Raw genomic sequence first — 17,102 nt, 5'->3', positions numbered from 1 at the left:
TGAGTTCCTACTATGTGACATCATTGAACTGAATGTTGTACTTGACAGAGATGTTTCTACTTTCATAAAGTTTAACAATCACTGGGAGAGGCATGCAAGCAATGAATCTTTGAATCACCTAATTGATCAATAAGCAAGTGAATAAATACTTATAATGACAACAGATGTTGGTAAGTGACATGAAAGTGGTCATGGATAGCCTTTGTGAGAGGGTAGATGGTAAACTGAGCAGCAAGAAAAATTAAACAAAAATAAGGAGACAGCCAAATCAAGAGCTTTAGGAAGCTCTTGAACTTGAGAATATAGAAGAGGGTCAGTGTGGTTGCAGTTCAAAGAAAGGACAGAGCTGCAAATAAGGCAGGAGAGGTTACAAAGGGCTACATCATGTTGGGTCTTATTTTTAGAGAAAGGAGTTGGTATTTTATTACAAATATTATAGCAGGCCATTGAAGTGCTCCAGGGAAGGAAACAGAATCTCCTTTATGTTTAAGATTATTCAGCCTGATGTGAGAGTGTGTAGACTAGTGTAGAGGTCAAAATGTGTGGCAGATGAATCAAACCATTCAATGTTTCAAATCATCTGTGCTCTTTAGTGTGCCTGCCTGAAACACTCAATATTCCTTCTGTGTCTAACATTCATAAGACCATCCATAAAAATTACCTAACTACGACTGTAATTTAAAATTCACCTTTGTTTATGTTGTAAGCATAGTAACTCTAGCCTTCCACTTAAATATTCATGTTTATATTTTAAACTGTTTTAGATTTTCTCTCCTTCTTTACCTTTTTCCCTGCTTTCTCTCCTTCTTTCATTATCCTTTGTTCCTCTTTCTCTTTCTCATTTTTTTTCAACATCTCAATGCTATGGGCACTGTACAAGTGCAAGATCCTTCTCTATGAGTTATGATTAGATAGGGGCAAGAAGCAATGTATGATTGCATAGTATGGTGAATATAGACAGCAATAACATTCAAAGCATTTCAAAAAAAATAGAAGAATTATTAAATTTTTCACCATAAATGATAATAGTTCAAGGAAATAAATATGTTTAACCTGATTTAAAAATTGTGCAATGAACACATAATTCAAATATTACATGGTATTCCATTGACATGTATAATTTTTATGTTTTTAAAATGTATCACTTAAAGAAGCAATTGAAAAAAGACCCCTCTCTGATTTTAATCCCCATGTCAACTAACAGTGGTCCATACAGTGTAGATAATAGCAACTTCTACTTTAATGGGCTAATGAAAATCATTAAAGTCTATTGCTTGTGCTTATCATAAAAATTAAACAATATTTTCCAGCTTAAAAATATTAAAAACACCAAAATAATGTTGTCAATTCAATATTGTAAAATTGATATTTCAATATAATTCTCATTACAAATTTCATTTAATTTTGTTCCGGGGTAAGTGATCCCTGCCTATGGTTAAAAAATATAGACAATAGAGAAATATGTTTTAAAGGTAACTTTAATTCTATAATAGTAATCTCATTTTCCTTTCACAATTTATTCTGGTTTTACATATATATGTAAAATATGTATATTATATGTATTTTACATACATACATATACATAGGTATATACTGTTGGGAATTGTGCACAATTGGGAATATACTAAGAAGTCATTTTTTTGCTGTTTCATTGATGTTGTACCTTGAGAAATTTTCTGGAACTTTAATTGTAATAGCCATACAATTTTCATCAGGTAAATATCTCATAACTTATTTAATTTCTTTCATTTGTTTGGTTTTTTAAGTTCATGCCCAGATTTCCCAATTTAAAATAATTCCACAAGGAAATATATTGCTATGAAAATCCTATCTCTATGTCTTTGATTTTTCTCAGAAATGCAAAAGAGTGATAGCAGTGGGACATATGTTCATATCACCTTGGCAATGGGGTCGCAGATGGCCCTCCCACTCTCCAGTGACATGGGTTGCCGTGCCTTGGACAGACTGAACACTCTGCATGATTGATTATTATGTTTTCTCTTTTCTTTTTAAAAAAGATGAAGAACAAAGTACACATTTTCTACAGTGTCCTGAAAAAATGGCATACAAAGTCCATAACCTTCCTTCTATGATCCCAACTTATGCATTGTGCCTTTTGTTCTTCCTAATTTGGTCTTCAACCATATTATTGTTGATATCTAAAATGAAAAACATTCAGGTACTAGTCCCAGGGACTTAGTACCACATAGTAGCCTTGAAATTAAACATCTCATTCTCAAATCGAAGCTTTCTTTCTACCCAAGTCACTTTTCTTTCCTTTTTTCTTGTAATGTCTTGGTATGTCATATCAATTTTCAAAACAACTTATCAAATTCAACACACACACAAGATACCTGCTGTGATTTTGATCAGATTTTTATTACTACATATCAGTTTTAGGAATTGTTATTTCCATGACAATATGTGAAAATGGTTTGTTTCTCCATTGATTTCTATCCTAACATTTTTTCAATGATATTTATAATTATTTACAAAATATTTTACAAATTTCTTAATTGAAATATCCAATGATTAGAAATAAATGGTCAAAATTATATTATTCCAACAGAAAAATATTTGAAATTTATAGATAAATTAATGCATTAAAAAGCTAAGCAATAACTTTGACAAAAATAACAGTATACAAAGAAATTACATTGATATTGAACAGGAAAACTTAGAAATTTAATTTTGAATGGCATTAAAAATATAACTTCCCTAGTATCTTCACTTGGATTCTACCAAAAGTAGAGCCCAAAACATAAATTTATTCTTTTCTTGGTTTATTTTGTGGCACAATATTTTTATGATGTGACATTCCTGACCTTGGCCACTCTTCAAATTATTTTTGTTTTCCAAGTTTTTATTGGTGCATTGTGATTTTACATAATAGTGGGATTTCTTGCACATTCATACATGCACACAATGTAACAGTAGAATTTGGCCTATATCATTCCCCAATATTTCTCCTCTCCCTCCTTGCTTTCCTTCCCCTGAACCCTTTCCTTTACTCTGTTGATCTTTCTTTAATTTTCATGAGACTCACTTCACACTTTCTTTTCCTTTTTCCTCTCTAATTTCCACATCTGACCTTTACCCATCTGAGTTTGACTTATTTCACTTAACACAATGTTCTCAAGTTCCATTCATTTTCCTACAAATGACATAATTTCATATTTATTTTTGGCTGAATAAAGTTCTATTGTGTACATATACCACATTTTCTTATAAACTCATCTAATGATGGACAGTGAGTCTGGTTCTGAAATGCCAGATTCATGGGACCCCAATATTACTCTAGGAGCCAGATCTGATGCAATCACACAAGAGTCTTTATTGCAAGCTGGAGCCTGGACTCACAACTGTTTCCAATGTAGAGAGAGGTCCTGAGGAGTGAGTCCTGACCCTTGGTATTTCAGGTTATCTTCCCGGTCTCTGATTGGTTGTTGCTATGGTCCGAAATTAGGCCTCAGGCATTCTTTTGGTCTTTATGGACAAATGACTCAGCAAGGTAGCTATGTGCCTAGGAACAGTTTTCCAAGGATAAGGGTCAACCCCCACCTTTGGACCAACCCTTCTCTGAGATACTGGCTGGTTTTTCCAAAAGGGAGTCACATCAGTTTCTCAGTTCCATAGTTTAGTTATTGTGAAATGTGCTACTACAATCAGGAGTATACTTGTGTCACTATAATTTGCTGACTATTATTCTTTAGGATAAATACCGAGGAGTGGTAAGCTGATCATATGGTGGTTCCATGCCTAGTCTTTTGAGGAATCGCCATACTGATTTCCATAGTTGTTGTACTGATTTACAAATCCACCAATAGTGTAATAGTTTCCCCTTTTCTCCACATACTCTTCAGCATATATTATTGTTTGTATTCTTTTTTTTTGTATTCTTGATGACTGCCATTCTAACTGGAGTGATATGAAATCAGTGTAACAGTGGTCCACTTTATGCTTTGAACTTTATGCTTTGAATAAGCCCTTGCTTTCTCTGTCACTGCAACTTATTTTTAAAATGGACATGTTTCTCTTCCTCTCTCCCTGCTCCTCCCTATCTCAGGGGGAATAGGATTACCTTTCTTTCCCATTTTAGACAGACTTATCTGTCCTTGAGTACACACCCATCATAGGAATTAATTAATCCATATTTAGGGGATGATACCAGAAAATATCAGTAATGACTATCTCCCAAATTAACAAGTGAATTACAACTCTAACAGAGAGCACAACACTTGAAATGTAGCCTTTGAATCCCCTCTTTAAAAGAAATTCATTTGGAAAAGTAAAAGACCCAGTATAGCCAAAGTAAGAAAAGTGAAGCAGGAAGCATCAGAATACCAGACCTTAAACTATAATACACAGCAATAGTAACAAAAATGGCATAATATTGGCACAAAATAGTCACATAGACCAATGGTACAAAATAGAAGACACAGAGAAAAACTCATATAAATATGGTTATCTCATACTAGACAAAGGTGCCAAAAACATACATTGAAAAAAAGATAGCCTCTTTAACACCTGGTGCTAGAAAAACTGGAAATCCATATGTAGCAAAATGAAATTAAACCTCTATTTATCTCTGCACAAAAATCAACTCAAAGTGGATCAAATACTTAGGCACTAGAACAGAGACCCTGTGCCTAATAGAAGAAAAAGCAGGCCCAAATATCCAGGATATATAAAGAATTCAAAAAACTTGACAGTCCCAAATCCCAAATAACCCAATCAATAAATGGGCTAAGGAACTGAACAGACACTTCACAGAAGAAGAAATACAGTCAACAAACATGAAAAAAATGTTCATAATCTCTAGCAATTAGAGAAATGAAAGTCAAAACTACTCTAAGATTTCATCTCACTTCAGTCAGAATGGCAATTATCAAGAATGCAAGCCTAATAAGTGTTGGCAAGGATGTAGGGGGAAAGGTATACTTATACATTGCTGGTGCTTGGTAACTTGGTTGGAAAGCAGTATGGAGATTCCTTAGAAAACTTGGAATGGACCAACCATTTGACTTAGCTATTCCACTCTTTGCTTTATACCTAAAAGACTTAAAATCAGCATACTACAAATCAGCATACTACAGTGAAACCTCCACATATTTATCACAGCTCAATTCACAATAGTTAAACTATGGAACCAAACTAGATGCTCTTCAACAAATAAATGGATAAAGAAAATGTGGTAGGTATACACAATGGAATATTACTCAGCCTTAAAGAAAAATGAAATCATGGCATTTGCAGGTGAATGGATGGAACTAGAGAACATCCTGCTAAGTGAAATAAGCCAATCCCCCCCAAACCAAAGGCCAACTGTTTTCTCTGATAAGCAGATGCTGATTCATAGTGGGGGTGTGGTAGGGAAGAATGAAGGAACTTTGGATTGTGCAGTAGGGAGTGAGGGAAGGGGTGGGGCTGTGGGGATGAGAAGGACAGTAGAATGTGACAGACATTATTACCCTATATACACATATGATTACACTACTGGTGTGACTCTGCACCATGTATAGCCAGAGGAATGAGAAGTTTTGCTCCATTTCTATACAATGTGTCAACATGCACTCTACTGTCATGTATAACCAATTAGAACAAATTAAAAAATAAATAGAAGGGAGACCAGTAAGTAGACAAAAGGGATCATGGAGAGGGAGGGGAGGGAAAGGGGAAATACTGGGGAATAAAATTGTTCAAATTATACTGTTTTATTGTGTGCACATATGAACATATTGTAACAAATCCCACTGTTATGTATAATTATAATGTGCCAATACAAAGGGAAAAACATTAGATTGTATAGCTTTAATTGGGTGAATTGTATGATATGTGAATTCAATCTTAATAAAGCTATTTTTAAAAGATTTAAAAAAAAAGAGTTAGTAAATTTTCTTCATAAATTGAAACAGTGAAAAATATTCACTCAAGGAGTTAAAGTCCATTAGTAGTTTCCAGTCAAGACCTGTATATTTGTTCAACTGCCATGCAGTTACTCTATAGGAATTTGTAGAATCATGCAATGGCTTTTAATTTCTTGTGTAATGATGAGTTTCTTTGAGATAGATTTTTTAAAAATTCAGAATAATATTTCAAAGCATGACATAGGTATTTTAAGTACATTTTATTTTATTTTGTCATATGATCCTATTTTAGTAAATTTTTTTTCTCATCCAGATGGAATTGAGGCAGAGAAAAATAAAGTCATTTTATAGACACTCAAACTCCCCAAATGTTAAGCATCCATTTTTACATACTTTATTCACAAAGTTGACTATTCAAAGTTCTAGTTATAAGGAGGATGTGTTTTAAGATTGGTTATGTACTCTGATTTTTGTTCAGATGCTAATATTCTTATGTGTTCATTGGGGATTATTGCTTTTTCAACTCATCAAGCACATACTGCTTTGTGATTTTTGCCCATTCATCAGGGATTTGACCTCTATTTGCAAATTTTAGCTGATATTTTTCTTCCAGCTTTGTTCTGAAGTGACAGACAAACCATTTCCAGTATGGCTGGGTGGATGAATCTGGGGTGATGTTCCATGTGGCAAAATTCCTTCCAGCCTTCCGATAGTTCTTATAAGGAATATTACAATCATCTGTCAAAGCAAACAAACGATCACTTGCAACTAAACTAGAACAGCAATCAATGACAAAGTGGTCTGTTCTATACCAGTTAGATCCATTGACAGCCCGAGGACGATGGAATGGAACACTGTGGTCTCCATCATGTTTAGGAATTGTGTTTGTACATATTGCTTTACAGAAGGGACACTGTTTCCAGCAGCCACAGAGATGTTTAGAGAGGATTTTCCCAATTTCAGGAAACATTTCATCTATATTCCTACTTGAAAAATTTTGTTCTACTTTTTTCATTGCAGGATCCAAAGCTGTACTCATGGCTTCTTTGAGAAACTCCATATCTTTTATCTCCTGGTGTTCAATGCTTATCAAGTCTCTTCGTGGGAAGATCAACTTGTTCCCCAGGTAGTCACAGAACAAATCCAGCCACTCAGATGCAGTGCTGCTTGTATCTTTAGCTACTGCTGTGGATTCATGAGTAGCAGAGAGAATGGCATTCTTGATGTCATCTAAACAGATTTTGAAAAAAGTTTTTATTTTTTCACCACCTTTGCCTGAACAGTACATTTTAATATGCTTTTCAGTGTAAGTCCTAAAGAATGATTCTGGATCATGAATGTACTGCCAATAATTGTCAAAATTTTCTTCTTCTGCTAGAGAGATTAGAATGTGTTTCTCCAGGTTAGCCCTGTTTCCATTGAATGCAGGGCAGGTAACTCTCATGTCCCCAGTTATTTTAATGATCATTTTTTCCCATATGGTGTCAGAGACAGCAGGAGTGAGCTTGTGCCACAGAAAATCAACAAAAGACGTGATAGAGGTTGCACCTTGGCAGGATATCTTGAAACTCATGAAAAAATCATTTTTCTTGCTTTCTAGATAGTTTACAGGATCATTTACTGTCTTAAATGCCCTATGCATTTCCTTAAAATATTTTGACGCTCTACGAAATAAACACCAACATAATTTGATTTTGTATTCACTGGTAAATATATATCTGTCTTTAGTGAGTACAGAATTCAATTCATTTTCTATTACTCTCAGGATTTTATGGAAGTCACTTTGATCATAATCACGTTGTTGACTCCAAATGCTGTTAATCGTTTCATCAAATCTTGAAAAAACATGTTCAGTAGTCATATTAATGGATACTTTATCGCAGGCCTCTAAGTTCTTTGAGAAAGCACAATATTCTTTATACATCTTGACATGTTTTCCAAAATCTATATGAAAATCTTCTTCAGTATTTCTCTTTAGTTTTTCCACTATGTTTTTCTCCTTTTTGAAATAATCCAAAAGGATGTTTTCAGCATCCACATCAATGTTAGGCTCCATGGCTTGAGGGACATTTGAGGACACTTCACAGACCCATTTTCCCCAAAGTTGGTTGAATTTCTCACGTAAATCTTCTTCACTCAATTCTTTACCTTTTACACTTAAAGCCAATTTTTGGCTCCTCTCAAATAATTCATTTTGATATACCTTCTTTTTCTGTTCCAACCGTTCTTGACTTTCTTTGAGACTAATCAGTTCATTGGCTTTTCTTTTAGTGTCCGAAATAAGTGACTCTTTAAGGACTAGCAGCCTATTTTCAAAATGGGCTTTCCACTGGATGAGTATATAACTCTCTGTGTCTTCAGTAAAATATTTTTCAAATTCTTGCTTGATGGTTTCATATATCTTTACAACTGGATCCTCAATCATGCTTGCTGTAAGTGTCAGAATTTTTCTATTCTGAATCTGATTGTGAAGCTGGTTCTGCAAGTCCAACATGTGACTCCGGAGCTCCCAGGTCCAGTGGTTATACATGGTTTCCAGTTTGCTCATGGCCATGACCTCCTGGGTGTTCCTGAAACTGAAAATGAAGTTCTCACTTACCAGGGCTCTCCACAAATCTTGGACTCTGAATTTTACTTCTGATATTTTCATGATACTTCCTCTGGATTCCTGTTTGGCAGTCAAAAGGATTCTACTTTTCAGTTCCTGGACATTGTGGCTATAGCGAGGATTGGGAGGGGCCATGGGGGGATTGCCATCCCAAAGGTGAGCAAAGTAGTACACGTGAGTATTGACATCAAACTTGATGACGTCACTGAAGCAGGTTACATCTGAGCATTCTTCTTGTTTAGCAGCCAGTGCTGCCATTTCATCTAGCCTCTGCTCTAACCGCCTTCGTCCTTCTGTAGTTCGGTCTTTAGCTGTCATTTCTCCTACATTCTGATGCACAAATATGCAAGTTGGGGAGATTTTCACTTGTTTCATCCTCAGAAAGGCTTGGACAGCTATCTGTAGGATATCTTGCATTTCTGATGGATTCTCCCCAAATATATTGATCAGAGTCAAGTTTGCAAGCCCAATGACAAAGGTGGCTAACTCATTGTCCCAATTCTGGGACTTGTTGCTGAGTTCTGGGGCCCGAAGTCCTTCTGTGTCTACAACCAGCAAAAAATCAAAGCCAAGTTCCTCTGTTGATGACTCATCCACCTTTAGGAGCTGCATGTAGGCCCCCTTGGTACACCTGCCTGCACTTACAGTGAACTGCAGCCCAAAAAGAGCATTCATCAGAGTGGACTTTCCAGAGCTCTGCAGGCCAAGGACAGAGAGAACAAAGAGACGTTTGTCTCCAAGTTTCTCAGAGAGCTTGTCAAGAATAGCTGCCACCCACTTTAGGGGCACATAGGAAGCATCTCCATCCATCAGCTCTATGGGGACACCAGATATCATCAGGTCTGCAGCAATTTGGGGAAGGGAGAGAAAAATTGTCTCTCTTTTGGCAGAAGTTTCTTCCAGAGCTTCATAGATCTGGCCAACTTCTCTGAGAAATTGCTCAATCCCCAAGGTACAGTCAGTAATCTCAGTAGATATGGCTTCTATTTTATTTTGCCAGAGTTTTAAGTTGCTGGTTTGGGATTTTTGCTTTTCTGTTTGTTCATTTGACCACAAATGAATTAGTTTTTCATGCAAGTTTTCCAAATGCTCTGCAGTCAGGCTATCCAAAAACACACTCATCCATTGCAAGAAGTAGAATATAGTGTGAGTTTCTGAATATTCATGGAGAATTTGAAGGACAAATCCCATTATATCTTTAAGAGGAAAGGCTCTTGTCAACTGCTGATGTCGTATTATTTGTTTATCTGTCTCAACATCACTCTTGTGTTGTTCAATGCTTCTATTCCCCTTTTCTCTCAAATGATATAGTTCTTTGTCCTTCTTACACCAAAGATGCCATAGTTGTCCCTGAAGGGGTAGAAATTTTTCCTTCATCTGAGACAACTCTGTTTCTTTTAGGAGGTCCATGATGGTCTCAGCCTTTTGTTTGGCTTCCTTGCAATTTTTCTGGTCTTCATCAATAATAAATCCTTGCTGGCGAGCAATTGGAGAGCAGTGCTCCATGCTGAGAGCAGTGTCACAGAGCTGTAGCAAACGTCTGATGGTAGTTATGAGCTCCTCTGTCAATTCTGCCTCATTTCTATTTCTCAGGCCAATTTTCACTCTTTTACCACCATTATTGGCTTTGGATTTTTCTTTGTCATCAAGTAAGCAGATCAGAGGTCTTGATGATTGCCACAGGTCACAGACTATTTTTTTGTTTTCTTTATTTTCATCAGAAGCAGACATGAGAACCACAATGAGAGAAGAGACGTCCTGCAGGAAGGTGAGTTGCCTCTTATGTTCCTTTGCATCTCCATGAAGGTTCATGAAGGTCACACAGTTGTCAAACCTGTCCTCTTCCCCTCCAGGGCAGAACCAGCAGATTTCCACCACACCCCCCATCAAGAGGCAATTCTTGCTGCTTTCTCTGCAGTGTCGGTGGAAAAACACATCATGTTTATGTTCACTGAGAAGACAGTTCATGATCTGAGATTTGGAAGCAGACAGGCCACTGCCTACTCTAATGAAAGACACAATGGGAGTGGAGAAACGACACATATGAAGATTCTTGTGACTGTTCTTCCCCTGTGGTGATTTCTTTCCTTCCTGCCAACTTCTCCTAATTTGTCTGAGAGACCAGAGAGAGAATTCAATTTGAGACGTACAGGGATTTGGCACCAGGAGAGGCAGGGCAAATTGACAGATGGATAATTTGGTCAAAATATATTGTCTGGCAAAATCATCTGCACAGTGAAAAATGGCCATCTGAATATCCATGGGGTGAATATGGGGCCTGGACTCTGTTCTCAAAGGATTAGTAAGACTATCACCATCTTCAAAAAAGTCTTCATAAGGATCAATAGCCTCATTTTCCTGTTTGGAGGCACTTGAAGAGACCTGATGTTCTATGTTTTCATCATCTTTGAAGACCTGGTACCTCAGTCCATAATCCAGCATCAGTAGCTTCTGAAGGAAATAGAAGGGAAGTTCCTGTTCAGATTTGGGCTGGGTGTTGCACACAGAAGCCTTATAGATCAAATGGAAGTCAGCTCTACTCAACCTTTTTGGGTAGTAATGTTCTAGGCCAAGACGCTGGAGTAAATCTAGAAAGGCTCTGTTTTCTATTATTTCACTTGTGTTAATTGCATTAATATCTGATTCACAGGGCTGTTTTTTTTCATGGAGAAGATTTTGTAGCTGTCTTTTGACCTCATCCATTTTCAAAGAAGAGATGGTGGCTCCATAATCCCCATCAATGAGCAACCTCAAGTCTCTTTCTAGGTTTTCCCAATCATGATCTGCCCCAAGTTTAGAGAGGACATGTACAACTTCTTTAGAAATAAATTGACCCATATGTTTTCTCATAAACTCCATGCGTTGTATCTTCTCTTCTGGAGAAACAGCTACTACTCCAGCTTTGGCTGTCAGACCTGTGAGCACTAGGAATGCATGAGCTCTGTAGGTGGAAATATTTTTAAGCTCCTGGTATTTATTGAAGGCAGTTTGCATTTCATCCAGTAGGAAGTTTAGCTCATCATGGCCCAGGAGATACCAAAAAATATTGCTTACCACCTGATATCCTGCACCAGCTGCAATGGAAAGTATCAAGAGGTATGTGTCTATCTGCTCTGTTGCTTGGAGGTGATTCAGGAAGCTGCTGAGAGCTAAGCTGACCTTATAGGTGAACTTTCTTTGAGCTTCTTTCTCTGTTTCTTGGTCTTCACACTTGACATTCACTTCAAAGAGTTCATTCTGGGTTTCCTTTAAGATTTCAATAAACTGAGAAAATTGGGAGATGTTGAGCTGCTCTTGCTCTGACTCTGACTTACAGTAGATCCATTGCATGATGGAGCGAGCCTGAGGAAAGTTTGTCACTTTGTAGATGTGGGGATCCAGAAGAGTGCGCAACTGTGATTTAATGAAAGTAATTTTATGTCTGGAAGAATTTTTGCTAAAATTTACAGTGTTTACTAGAAAATTCTGTAGGTCCCAGTCTGTGAGACATTGGTTAATCCAAGTGTCATAATCATTTATTTTTTGACTCAGTGTTTGCATGAATGCTATCAGTTTTTGAAGCTGCACTTCAGGATCAGTTACCTCCCAGGATTTTACCTCCTCTAGGAAAACTCTTGCCTCCTTCCCAGCACTCAACAATCCACTTCCCTCCTGGATCTGTACACTGAGGCCAGTCAGAGCAGTGTAGTTGTCTTTCAGGCAGTTAGCTATCTTAAGGGGATCTTTAAAGTCACTTCTGTGACTAGAGAGGATGATGTCCCAAACGGGCACCAGCTGAAGTCCCCGGTCAATGACACACCAGGTTTGATTGCTGGAACTAAGGCCAGCTTTCCACTGGACAAGGCTATCTGCTTCTGTTGGGCCACCTATCTGGGCTACAGATAGTTGGATTTTGGTTTGAAGGTTTTGTAAAATTTGGCTTTGGGAAACTGTTTTGCAATGTGAGTCTGACACACTCATATCCCCAGCAACTTTTATTGGATAGCCACTGTAGCTTCCCCTTATGTAGATATCCAGGACCTCTGCTGCCTGCTGCTTCACATCAGCCAGCTGGTCACTTTGGAATCCCTCTGAAATTGCCTTCCATCCATAGATTCCTCCCAGGTGCATAGGACCTTGGTTTACATGAGAGCCAAACCTGTGGAAGAAAATTTCAGTCCTCTGCTTCAGTAAGGAGACGTTATCTGTGTCTGCCCTCTGATCCAAGACTACTTCCATGTATTTCAATTCCTGAAGGGCAGGCTTGGATAGCTGAAGCTCATTCATGTGAAAGTAGCAAGAGGCCAGCGGGACATAGCAGAACTTGGTTGAGCAGAAATATGTACACTCAGAACTTGCTTGTTGTGTTTCCTTGGATTCTGAATGCTTGATTTTATTCATTCCAGTCTCTATTGGAATTCCCCAGCCTCCACCATAGGCAGAGGCACTTACACTGAAGCCCATCTTTTCTATTGTCTGGGTGAACATGGATTCTTCTTGAAAAGATGTAAATTGTTTTGTTTCCATTCTTGTGCTTTGCTGAGGGCCAAAGAGGGAGAAATCACTGGGGACACTGATTAGCTCCTCCCTCTTCTGTATCAGGTCCATTTGGTTGCATGTTTGGTAAACCCCTTGCAGAGCTAGCCCTCCAGATGCCCATCTTATTAGATCTCTATCCAGGAGGTTTTGCCTGTGAGACAATGTCTTCTCCTTGGGACTGAGTTGTCTCTGCATGATTTCCATGACTTCCCTGAGGGGCTTTTCAGGCACTGGCCAGTACTCTTCAGGGATCTCCATGGCTTGCCTCAGCTCTGCTTCTTTTTTCCTCACTGCCTCTTCCTGTCTCTGCCTCCCTTCTAATAAGAAGTTTCCCAGCTCCTGCAGCAAATGTTCTACCTGCTTCTGCTTTTTTATTATCATCCCCACTGGTGACTCCTGAAACTCTGGAAGACTATTTGAATGTGACAGGGCAACCAGCTTCTCCAGGGCCCTTTTCTCCCATGGATGTTGTACCTGGGATTTCAGTTTCTGGAGGTCTTTTTCTGTTAAGTATTCTATGACTTGAGGACAGGTCAAGCCCAGACCTTGCTGCAGCTTGGGCAACCAGTACTCAATATCCAGTCCTACTTGCCTCAGCATCTCTTGGAGATCTTGCCTCCTTTTGCCTCTGAGCAGAGGCTCATCAGAAGTGTGTTCTGTTGTGTCCATACCTGTGTGTAAAACACACATCCAGTTAGATTTAATGGTATTGTAACTTTAGGAAATGTTTGCCACGTGATCAAAAGAATGACTGTCTTAGTGTGACTTTCTCTTCCCTGCTTTACTTATACTAAGATATATTTTTCATCAAAACCTTTTTGTGTTTCTGCTTGGTATCATTGTGGGTGTTGTCACATAGATTGCTTTTTTATTTGCCATGGTAAATTACAACTTAATAGCCTGATTTGGGCACTTACTACACAAGCTCAATTGCATGAAAAGTATGAGGCTTAGGAATGAAGGTTGAGAATATCTATGAGTTTCTAAGCTCAGTGATCATTGTTAAAACTAGAGCAATATCACCATTTGGATTTTTTTTGTCTATATTTTTTTCTTTTGAATTGTTTCATTCCTATCTCTCTGTTACTTCTTCCTAGGTTATTTAATACTCATTTGGTCTTTTAAAATGAACTTCTAACCTGATTTATGCTTGGTAACTCATTTCTTACATTTCATCCATACCTAGTTAATATCATGTTTCCATTACATGAAGAATTATCTATATATGGATGTCATCCAAGTGCATGTATATAGATCCCCATATTCTCCTTAATCCAGGGTTCCTTTCATGTTTTGCACCATTTCATCTTCAGTGAATATCCTTAGATGAAAGATGAGATGTGGTATCATTTATTCCAATTTTATATATTATTCAAGTTTTTCTTCCTCCTATAATTCCTGTCCCATTCAACGGCACTAGCATGCTTGCTCAATGTCTATCTTATACACCTATGTTCCTACAAATATATTACACCATGTCTGTTTTTTTGAGAGAGAGAGAGAGAGAGAGAGAGAGAGAGAGAATTTTTTAATTTTTTTTTTTTTTTTTTTTAGTTTTCGGCAGACACAATATCTTTGTATGTGGTGCTGAGGATCGAACCCGGGCCGCACACATGCCAGGCGAGCGTGCTACCGCTTGAGCCACACCCCAGCCCAGACACCATGTCTTTTTATTTTACCCTTTTTTAAAAATATAGATGTATTGTTTATTTTTATAATAAGTATAATTCTGCATATCACAAAATTCACCAATTAACAGTGTACAATCCAAAATTTTGTCATATATTAACAATCACTGGCACTATATAATTCCAGAACATTTGCATCACCCCCAAATCAAACCCCTTACTCATTAGCAGTCACTCCCCATTCTTCCCTCCTCACCTCAGCCTTTGGAAATCCTTAATCTATTCTCTGTCTCTATGAATTTTCCTCTTTTGGACATTTCATATAAATGGATTGATACAATACTTGGTCTTTTGTGATTAGTTTATTTCACTCATGACAATGTTTTCAAGGTTCATCCATATTGCAGCACCTATCTTTTATTTTTTGGGGGTACTGGGGATTGAAATCAGGGATCCTCAGCCACTGAGCCACATCCCAGACCTATTTTGTATTTTATTTAGAGACAGGGTCTCACTGAGTTGCTTAGTACCTCACTGTTGCTGAGGCTGGCTTTGAACTCTTAAGCCTCCTGCCTCAGCCTTCCGAGCCACTGGGATTGTGGTGTGTGCCACCGCACCTGGCTACCATCTATCTTATATATCTTTTTTAGTTAACTTTTTTGATTTAAAAATTTTATTGTCACATTATATTTATACATAATAGCGGGATTCATTCTGCACATTCAAACATGCACATAACATAATTTGGTCAATCTCATTCTGTGATACCTTTTTTGTTCCCATCACTCCTCTACTGATCCACTTGCTCTACTCTACTAATCTCCCTTCTATTATTATTATGATTGCTGTTATTATAATTTTAATTACTAGAATATATAAATTGGGATTCTTTGTGGAATAGTCATATCCAGTTGCAGCATACTTTGATAGATTTTGCTCTCCAGTACTTCCCAATACCATCCCCTCTTCCCTTTCTCTTGATCCCCTTTATCTACCCTATTATTCTCCTTCCTATTTTCATGAGATACTTTTTAAAAAATTTTTCCATTTTTTTCTCTCTAGCTTTCTCCAGTGAGAGAAACATTCAACCTTTGTTTTTCTTTATTACACTTAGCATGAACACTAGTTCCGTCTACTTTTCAGCAAATGATATAATTTTGTTGTTCTTTATGGCTGAGTAAAACTCATGATGTACATGTATATATATATGTCATATTTTCTTTACCCATTTGTCTGTTGACAGATACCTACCCTGATGCAATAACTTGTTTATCATGAATACCACTGCTATAAACATTGGGATGCTTGTACCTAATATGCTGATTTTAGCCATTTGGGATAAATAGAAAGTTGTAGTATAGTGCAGTCATGTAATTGTTCCATTGTTAGTCTTTGTAGGACTCTTCATACTGCTTTCTAAAGTAGATATAACAATTTGTAGTACCAACAAGTACATATAAGTTTAATTTTCTTTTCCTTCACATTCTCACTTGCAGTTATTGTTATTTGTACTCTTGATGTTAAAACTCTCTTTGTTCTTATTTCTCTTCACCCCCTACACACTGTCTTTTAGATTTTTCCTTCACTTGTCTTCAGTGGATTAGCCACTATGGTTTGAATGTTCATATCATCTAATACTCTTATTGAAATTTGTAATTCAGTAGTATTAGGCATTGGTACCCTTGAGAGGTGATTTTGGCATGAAGCCTGCACCTTCATGGATGGGAATAACTCCATTATAAATGGATTATTTCAAACCCCTTTTGTCTTTTTGTACTTTTGCTTTCTGTTTGTGCTAACAGAGGAAGAAGGCTCTGTTTGTATATATGTGCCTCAATTTTGGACATCCCAGCCTCTAGAACTGTCAGTCAATATATGCAGGGCTCATTTCAAGTCACTAGGTCAAATTTATGCATTGAATACAAATCTTATTGTTTGACCACTAGTGGCTTATTTTAAAAATAACATGTTCTTCTTCTTCCTCTCCTTACCAACTGTGGGGGAAGCAGGATTAACAATATTTTTGTAATAAGCCAAATTATCAGCCACTCATTGTCCATAAGAATAAAGAAACTGTACTTGAAACTGGAACAAGAGATCTTTTAGGGATATAATTTATTAGATATACTGAAAATAATACTTAGAAATCAACCCTGGTGTGCCTTCCTTTTCAACCTCTCTTTATCCCCTGGGAGTTAGAATGGTTGCCTTTGTGATGTGAGTCTCTTGCATTTATCTTTTGCTAACAAATTAAAATTTTTTTCTTTTTTCTCAAAACTTGGTCTTCATTATTGGATCTGCATCAAGGATAAGGATTGAGTTTTGGTATCAAATTTTGCAACTCAGGTGTGACCTGAGAGCAGCCTCTGCACCTTGTGCAGGTGTGGCACTTCAAGTGTGAGCTGGTTGAGAACACCACTAGAGAAATGGGAGATAAATAAATTTGCCTCCGGGAAGACTAAAGTAGCTGTTCCCATAAGT

At 37.3% G+C, this 17,102-nt stretch overlaps 1 protein-coding gene across 1 annotated transcript in view; it reads right to left on the bottom strand.

The window, feature by feature from the left end:
* Positions 1–6,145: 6,145 nt before the first annotated feature.
* The window catches only part of LOC114078881 (interferon-induced very large GTPase 1-like), a 39,621-nt gene continuing 28,664 nt past the window's right edge, over positions 6,146–17,102 (bottom strand). The window contains exon 2 of the mRNA XM_027919937.2: positions 6,146–13,664. Coding sequence (XP_027775738.2) covers positions 6,376–13,662 — 7,287 coding nt within the window. The 5' untranslated portion in view covers positions 13,663–13,664 and the 3' untranslated portion in view covers positions 6,146–6,375. The remainder of the gene's footprint in view (positions 13,665–17,102) is intronic.

The sequence above is a fragment of the Marmota flaviventris genome, chromosome 9 (genome assembly GCF_047511675.1).
Source record: "Marmota flaviventris isolate mMarFla1 chromosome 9, mMarFla1.hap1, whole genome shotgun sequence".
NCBI classification, from domain to species: Eukaryota; Metazoa; Chordata; class Mammalia; order Rodentia; family Sciuridae; genus Marmota; species Marmota flaviventris.
This window is presented reverse-complemented; position numbering and strand designations above follow the sequence as displayed.